The following is a 9,104-nucleotide window of genomic DNA, read 5'->3' as shown; positions in this document are numbered from 1 at the left end:
GATCAAGCCTTAACCAACAAGATCAACAAACCCTTGCTCCAAATTCTCCCTTTCTAAAACAAAACAAGAAATCCACAGGTCGCTCTCAATACTCTGGGATTAGTATGTATCAGATATATAAACACCAACACCTTGGTGTACTTAAAAGGACCCTCCCTGCAGTGCGCCCCTCTTTGAATTATTCGGTCATGCAATACTTATTGAATACAAAGAACCAAATGAATTTAGACCCCGTCGTAGTTCTCAATCATTTCGTGGGAAGTGCTCCATCAAAATTTGGGCCTGCATGTAAAATGGCTCTAGACCCAAACAGAGGCCCAAAGTTGTGAGACCATCACCAAACAAAACAAATATCCTCCAGCCAGAAATGAAGAAAAAGACAAAAGAAAAAGGAGCGAATAAATGATGTATTAATTCAGATTTAAGCGCCACCGACACACACACACACAGCGCGCTCTCTCTCTCTCTCTCTAGATTTGATCCTGAACAAAAGGCATCATGGGATCTCTCCCGCCGTCGTCGTCGGACCTCTCCCTCCACCACCCACATTCCTCCCCCAAATCCCCAATTTCCGAAACTACCCTCCTCCAGCTCTTCAAATCCCAACAGAGCCACCTCAACTTCTTCTTCCACCACCTCGACCTCGCCCAGACCCTCTCCTTCACCCTCACCCTCCTCCGCTCCTCCGGCACCATCTTCTTCTCCGGCGTCGGCAAGTCCGGCTTCGTCGCCAACAAGATCTCCCAGACCCTCGTCTCCCTCGGCATCCGCTCCTCCTTCCTCTCCCCACTCGACGCCCTCCACGGCGACATCGGCATCCTCGCCGCCTCCGACGTCCTCGTCCTCTTCTCCAAGTCCGGCAACACCGACGAGCTCCTCCGCCTCGTCCCCTGCGCCAAGGCCAAGGGCGCATTTCTCATCGCCGTCACCTCCGTCGCCGGCAACGCCCTCGCCTCCGTCTGCGATATGAACGTGCATTTGCCGCTCGAGCGGGAGCTCTGCCCTTTCGATTTGGCTCCGGTCACCTCCACCGCCGTCCAGATGATCTTCGGCGACACCGTCGCCATCGCTCTCATGGGCGCCAGAAACCTCACCAAGGAGCAGTACGCCGCCAACCACCCCGCCGGCCGTATCGGAAAGTCCCTCATTTTCAAGGTCCGGCTTCGAATCCCTAAATCCCCAATTTGTAGGGTTTGAGTTTGATTTTGACTTTAATCTTGAGTGATTTTGTTAACAGGTGAGAGATGTGATGAAGAAAGAAGAGGAATTGCCGGTATGCAAGGAAGGCGGCATGATAATGGAGCAGCTGGTGGAGCTGACAAGCAAAGGATGCGGCTGCTTGCTTGTGATTGACGATCAGCGTCACCTGATCGGCACATTTACTGATGGAGATCTCCGGCGCACTCTCAAGGCGAGCGGAGAGGCCATCTTCAAGCTCACGGTCGGCGAAATGTGCAACAGGAACCCGAGGACTGTCGGCCCTGACGCAATGGCGGTCGACGCAATGCAGAAAATGGAAGCTCCGCCTTCCCCTGTGCAGTTCTTGCCTGTCATCGATGAGCAGAATGTGGTGATCGGCATTGTCACTCTGCACGGACTGGTATCGGCTGGACTTTGATGTAATGTACTCGGGCTGGTTGTCTATGTGCAATGTTGTTCTACTTGCTCAATTGATTCATTGTGTTTAGCATTTGTGATCGATGAATGATGATGATTCTTTGTATACTAAAATATGAAGCCACCCCTTTTAGGTATCTTGGTGCTACTATTCTTTCTGGTGTTGTACTAGGATATATGAGTTCTTCGTACGATCGTTTTGTATGTCTTCAAGGTCTGGCTGCAATTACACCAGTATTAATATATACCAAATTACAGTGCCAATGTACCATATTTCGTTTCAGTTTTATAGCAGTTGAATAGATTTCTGCAGTTAACACGCGATGAGATTTAGTCTTTCCACAGATGAGCTATTACCCTCTATCTTCTCATACCTCTATCAATATACACACAGGCTAACTGTGCATAGGAAAGAAAACACCAAGTGTGACGAACAAGCTATACAGCTAATGGACCAAACACAAACGGTCAGGGAGCTACATGCTTCCAAGAGAGAAGACAGACTTGCGCTTGAAGAAAACTAACTTCAAATTTCAATCACAATATTAATCAGCAAGTGTTAATCGTCTATCCCTTTATTGAGAAAATGCAATACATTGGGACACTGTTATTCTCTAGGCATATAATGACTAAACTAGCGGATATAACACTAAAATACAACAGAAGCCATCAAAAGGTCGATTTCTCATCTACATCTCCTGCTCATTTGGGGACGGAGCATTTCATTGGGTTCGTATAGTGATACAGTTAACACAGAATTAATCATCATCGTCATCACTAAGAACAAGAATATTATCTTGAGGTGCCTTCCTTTCTGCTTGATGACTAGCTTCTGAAAAGTTGCCAAGATCTGGTACGATATTCTCAGATTCCGAGAATGATTCACTTGAAGTTACAGATGAAACATCAGAGGCCACCTCTATCGGCAGAGTAGGAGTTCCTACCATCGCCATGGGCTGTTGCAGACTGCACATGCCCTTATGTTCATCTGAGATTGTTGATCCAAGTTCATGTGTCCTCATCTCTACCTCAGTGGTAGAAACAGAATTTCTACCATTGGCATTGGCTGCTGCAGAATCTACTGGATCACCATTTCCTTTCAATGTCTTGGAGATTGAAGATTGCAGGAGACGTGCCTTCAATTCAGCCCGGATGCTAGAAGCAGCACTGGTTGCAGCATCAATGGATGCTATTGGATTACTGTTTGCCTTCAACATCCTTGAAATTGTGGATTGCAGCATACGCGCCTTCAATTCTGCCTTTATGCTAGAAGCAGTGACACAACTGCTAATCGGTGACGAAGCATCTTCCAACATGTGCTCTTTCAGCTGAATTTTATCTGTGGGAGGGATGTGATTATCTACCTGCCCAGGTGATTGTGCAGTGCTTTTGGAAAGATGTTCATGCAAATACAGGCCAAGATCATCTTTCGCCCATCTGATGACAGCACTTAATTTTCCTTCCAAAGCTTCAACAAGTATATATAAGCCCTTGATTTCATGACGGTAGAGGACAAACTTGTTACTCCAATCACAAAGACAGCGCTGCTTTGCATGAAACAGACATGAGTATCTGTCTACAGAACAAGGACAACCTACTGCCGAGAAATGAAGGTCACAGTAACAAATGCTGCATTCCCTTTTCGTGGTGACATTAAAATCTGAATTCATCCTCTGTGACTTCAAAGACGTGCAAAAATATTTCCTTCGAATCTCTTCAGACTTGAGACGTGTCTAAAAAAAGTTAGAAAGCATCGAATATCAGCAACCAGGTTAAAAGATGCACATATCAGCTAAAGAAGGAAAACGAGAAAACCCACGAAATACCTATTTAGACATGCCTTTGATTCATTGAAACTGCTTTATGGTTCAATATGTAGTGCAAACTGCTTGATATAATTTTTTGGAATCCAGAAATTACCTTGAGTGCTTCTGTTAGAATGCCATCCTTTAAGCAGGCATTTTTCCAGCGTATATTGTCAGAGGTTTTGTTCTTCTTCAACAGTGATATTTCCCATTGTGCCCTTACAGCTTCCCTAGCTGCTCCAAGCAACAGCTTATCATAGGATAAGGACGTTTTCCTTTCCAGTTCACAGTAAAGTTCAACAGCACTTTGTCCATGAGGCAACCAGTCTAGAGGAGCAAAGTATGCACTCTCAGAAAAATTAAAGCCACAATCAAATTCTGAATGATAAGCCCCAGGGAAGACAAGAACAAACTCTCCAGGACGCTGAATGCACTGAAAGACAGGTGTGTCCTCTGATTTCAATGCGGAGGGCGATACTTGCTTAACCTGTACCAAAAGGTATATGAATGAACAATAAATAAATATAAAATATTAGTGATCATCTCTTCTAAAAAAAGAGTAATCTTTACCAAAAACAAAAGGGGGAATAAACACCTGTGAGTAACTGAGCTTTAGTATGACTCACCAGCCTATGCTGTTTTAATAAATCGGGAAAGGACTTCCTCACGGCTGCCTCAAAACTTATACGCGATTTCCCAGGGACACCATACCATACTTTAGGAGCACCCAGATGATTGTAATATAATGAGTACAAGTGGTGCTCTTCAACTCTCTGATGAATGAAAATAGATCAAAACATTGTCATAAGATAAAATATGGTAAATAGACAAATAAAAAAAAACATTAGTATCATAAATCTGGAACGCATTTAGCCGGACAAACATTATAAAATATTAAATCTTACCCAAAGATTAGATGAAAAACACATTCCTACGCGAGTCTGAGGCACCAAATTGTGACATGTGTCATAGCTTTCAAAAGAAAGAAGAGAACCAGGCAGTCTGGGTAGAGAATTTAAATTCCAGCCAGATTGCAAGCATTCAGGGGTATCATGTGATACTATCGGAAATCCACTCCCCAGCGCTTTAGTCTCCAAATAATTTCCACAAAGCACCTAAACAGTATGCCAAGATAAAAAAAATAAAAGCTAAAAGCATAAGTTTTCAAATAAAAAGGAAAAATAGAAGAACTTATTTAATAATCATCTCAAATTTTTATAACATACCTCAATTTCTTCAGTTGGGTTTTCAACTATACGTTTATATTCAGCTTCAATATTCTCCACTGATGGCTCCCACTGCTCTTGATAACCTATGACGTCACTTTTGCGGAAATACTGACGCTTGTAATCATCTGCATACCTCTTAAAACTATCAAGTGTGAATTCTGGACCAGGTTCTGATTCAAAGCTATTGACATCAGACTGTTCGGCTTCACCCTGACTAGAGATAAATTCAAATTCACAGTCCAAACCCGCTGTTGAGATTCTTCTCTTCTTTTTTCTGCTCTCATCAGATGCGTCTATTTTACGCCGCAGCCCATCAATCCGCTGAATATGGGGAGAAAATGTGGAATTTTTCCATATGCTGTTTCCCTCAACAAGAGATGGTGGAACCCAGGAAGGAGGAGGACTAATACGACAGATACCATATTGTGCCGCTCTTGCACTTATACTTGTAACATACTTAAGAGTATCCTTAAATTCCTGCAACAGATACTCTCCTTCATATAACAAAGACTAAAATTTTATAAGCAAGACAGTTGATATTCAACAAAAGATTCAAGGACCATCCCTTTCATGGAACAAATGCATGAAGTCACAGTCAGAAAAAAGAATCACCTCATCTGTTGGGTAGAAAATAGGAGCCTTTTCAACCTGTTCTATTATTGCACCCTCAGGACGCCACCTTTCTGTTACCTATTCCACAAATTCAATCATAACTACCAAGTGAAAGACTGAACTTGACATACTAATGCTTTCAGAAAACCAATGACTTGTAAAAGGTTAAACTAATACCTAATAATTATACAACTCAAAGAGATATGAAGCAACTAATGAATTAAAATCAACCTTTACACAGTACCGGATTCTGGACAACTACAAGTAACACCTTTTGGGAGGCGGGGTTCCTAGAGATGAAGGTATTTACAAGTTAACATAAATAACTACAGTAACTTCTAGTAATTCTATCAATGATCCCAACAAAGAGAACACACACAACTGAGTGAACAATCATCAACCTTTACAGAATAATTGGAAATGATGAAAATAGAAATGTTAAATTTAGTACAATTCAAATTAATTATACAATTTAAATGAAAGAAAAGCAACTTCTTGAATGAAAATCAACCTTATCATGATAACTAGATTCTGGGCTTCCACGAGTCACACCATTCGAGAGGCAAGCTTTTTGAGAGGGTTCCTAGAAATAATAAGAATTAATAACTTCCAACCATAAATGAAACACAAAGAACTGCAGTACTTTTCCAGTGATCCTTCAATAACTTTCAGCTCTTTTTCTTTGGAAATAATATCAACATAACAAATGCACTTGCGTGGGAACATATTTTGGTTCTCAACATGTTGGCCACAGAAAGCAGTAAACATATTCGAGAATATTCATTACCCACAAAACACATGACAAAAATCACAGAGGTTTTCATTTCCGATATAATTGTTTTATCTACTGTTCTTGGTACTCTGATACAAGATAAGATTTGAGTTTATAGAACAAGCACAATTGATGATGAAACATATACATAAGCTCCTAGTCAGTAAAATCATTCGCAGATGCATAACCAAGTTTTAATTCGAGTTCAGGGTAATTTCATGCTTATAATTATTAGATATATATGGCACACTGAAAAAAAAAAAAAAAAAAAAAAAAAGGAGGATGGAAGAATATACCAAATGAAACTGTTTTGGGTCAGGCTGCACTGAAGTGTGATCACTTTGGTCGTACAGCAACCATGGCCTTTGCTGAAGAAATGTCTTAATCTTCTCCAAGGCAGTCATTTCAGATGCTGAGTCCATCTGGGTTGGCCCTTGTTTGGAAGAATCCACAACAGCATTGGACCTATCAGTTTCTTCAACTCCCACAACTGAGACTTCTGCCTTCTGCAGCTTGAAGGACGTCCTAGGCGCAAAACCAGGTGGAACCGAAGTGTTTTGCATGTTCTTCCAATCAAGATTCAAGCCTTACAGAGTTCTGCAATGGATGGAACTGCAAAAGAAAAAACAAGAGAAAATAAACAAAACAAAACAAAAACATACGCACTAGCAATCCGGAATTAGCAAACATCTAAAACATTCAAGAGATCAACAAGGGTGACAATCACACATAATGCACCGATATTCGATTGAAGACAAGAGTAATACCCCAAACAGGCTAACAAGATAAGCGAATATGTAAAGGTGAAGTAAAAAGAAAAGGAAAAAGTTGCACTCTTGCAAAGAAGAAGAGAAAGAAAATCATAAGCAAACCCAACTACATAAACTTGGAAAAATTGAGGAATAATTTAATTGGTTAACAACTGTATAGAATGCACATCCTTCGTGATTGAAAGAAAAACATACATACAAGTATAACTAAGAAAATTCCATACAGCTAAACTCACGCTCAATCATTTGATATGAATGTGCTAGAGTTCTAAAGAAGAAAGAAAACCCAGAAACTGAAAGAACACAAGAACTCTGAACTGAACAGAAAGAACTCAGAAATAAGAGTTGAACAAGTGCTACCCATGTAATCATCAGGCATGACATAGATGGATCTGTTCCCAATTCGGTAAAGAAGAAAGACATACCCAACTATTTTACTTGGTTCTGCAAAGATTGAGTCTTGAATTTGGAAACAGCTTCGCGCTTACCCTACCTGAACTGGTTTGGGTTGTTGATGGGTAACTATGAATTTGAAACGGAAACAAACAATGTGGGAGTTCTACTTTTCTTCCTGTTCAACTTTGGCAAGTGTAAATATGGATGGGCTTCTTCTTCTCGTTTCTCTTCAAGTTCTGATAAGTAGCCCATATCAGTTTTTACGAGTTTTTTTCAGGGACATGTTATTACACACAGGTGGGACCTCCACATTTGCCCACTAGTGACTAGATATTTCAGGTTCTCTACACGTCCAATTTATTTTTGATTATAAGCCTTTACTCATCCTCATTTAATTTGTTAAAATAACCTTAAATATTTTATTGAATTATATTTTAATTAGTGAAACAGTATAATAAATTCGAAAGAAATAACTGTGATTTTATTAATAGCATAGAGTCTTATATATATGAATTACAACAAAGATATTGATGAATCAGGGAATAGATAACATTTCTTATCTAACTAGGTTATACTAATTAGGACAAGATACACCAAGTATGAATAGGAGATGATTCTCCTACAACACTCCCACTTGTATCGTGATCCTAATATGACATAGTGCAATATTATTGCCTCGGTAAAAACCTTGTCAAGCAAAACAAAAACCTCTTGGGTAAAATTAAAAGCTTTGGTCGAAGGAGAAAAAGAGCACAACGCACTAATTACAAATAGTCAATACATGTGATGTAGACTCCCCCTGATGTCTACAAAACTAATCTCCCTGATTTTTAACTCAATCTTGGAGCTCTGATAAACGACACAAGCCAATGCGTTTCACATTCTTCACAAATGTAGATTTTGAAAGAGACTTAGTGAACAAATCTGCCACATTATCTAGGGGTGGGCATATAAAACTGAAATCCCGATCCCGTCCCGATCCCATCCCGAAATTCGTAGGGACGGGACGGGACGGAGGTCTAAAAACGTTTGTCCCGTCCCGATCCCGTCCCGTTTCATAATAGTGGGATGGAACGTGTGACGAATAATTTCTATCCCGCTTCGTCCCGTCCCGTCCAATCTTCAATGAAAACTTAAAAATTTTTATAAATTTGTATCAAAATGAAACTAATTTATGTTCTTAATAACTCTAAAATTATATTAATTCAAATAATAATGGTAAATTATAATATTTTGAACATAATATGTATTTTTTTTGTTAAAATTTCATTATTAAATGTTATTTTGTTTATGAAAAAGTAAAAATATAGGTTTTTATTTAATTTTATAGGAAGGTGGAATTTGTCCCGTCCTGTCCTGATCCCGTCCCGTCCCAACCGGGATTAATCCCGAGTGGGATGCATTCTTAAAAACTCTCGTCCCGTCCCGATCTCGTCCCAATTCAAAAGAGTGGGACGGGACGTGTTCCGTGCCCACCCCTAACATTATCCTCGAAACGAATCTGATTAACTTGGATATTCAACATCTCTTGTTGTTGCTAATCATAAAAGAACTTTGGCGACATATGTTTTGTGTTATCACCCTTAATGTAACATAACTTCATTTGTTCAATGCAAGCAACATTATCTTCGTAAAGACATGTAGGTTTAACTATAGTATAACTTAATCCACTAGCCTCTCGAATATGAGTAATGATTGCTCGAAGCCAAATACACTCTTTGACTGCTTCATGCAATGCTATAATCTCAGAATGATTCGAGGAAGTAGCAACAAGGGTTTGCTTTATTGATTTTCAAGAAATCGTCGTATTCCCCATGGTAAAAACATAACCAGTTTGGGAACGTTCTTTGTGTGGATCTGAAAGGTATCCAACATCAGCAAATCCTACCAACTCATCACCAGA

At 40.1% G+C, this 9,104-nt stretch overlaps 2 protein-coding genes across 2 annotated transcripts; one reads left to right on the top strand and one right to left on the bottom strand.

Annotated features, from left to right (window-relative positions):
• The first annotated feature begins 459 nt into the window (after positions 1-459).
• LOC126783531 (probable arabinose 5-phosphate isomerase) lies at positions 460-1,865 on the top strand. The gene is made up of 2 exons (XM_050509014.1): positions 460-1,155; positions 1,238-1,865. The coding sequence occupies exons 1-2, from the start codon at positions 499-501 to the stop codon at positions 1,616-1,618; spliced, it is 1,038 nt and encodes a 345-aa protein (XP_050364971.1). The 5' UTR covers positions 460-498; the 3' UTR covers positions 1,619-1,865.
• A 304-nt stretch (positions 1,866-2,169) lies between these two features.
• LOC126782635 (putative lysine-specific demethylase JMJ16) lies at positions 2,170-7,417 on the bottom strand. Its single transcript, XM_050507928.1, has 9 exons — positions 7,231-7,417; positions 6,332-6,647; positions 5,775-5,846; positions 5,264-5,341; positions 4,649-5,128; positions 4,328-4,537; positions 4,049-4,195; positions 3,538-3,909; positions 2,170-3,350 (listed from the first exon to the last, which is right to left on the bottom strand). Exons 2-9 carry the CDS (start codon positions 6,596-6,598, stop codon positions 2,376-2,378), a joined length of 2,601 nt encoding a protein of 866 aa, XP_050363885.1. The 5' UTR covers positions 6,599-6,647; positions 7,231-7,417; the 3' UTR covers positions 2,170-2,375.
• Positions 7,418-9,104: the final 1,687 nt, after the last annotated feature.

The sequence above is a fragment of the Argentina anserina genome, chromosome 2 (assembly GCF_933775445.1).
Source record: "Argentina anserina chromosome 2, drPotAnse1.1, whole genome shotgun sequence".
Taxonomy (NCBI): domain Eukaryota; kingdom Viridiplantae; phylum Streptophyta; class Magnoliopsida; order Rosales; family Rosaceae; genus Argentina; species Argentina anserina.
Note: the sequence above shows the minus strand (reverse complement) of the source record. Positions and strands in the feature narration are given on the sequence as shown.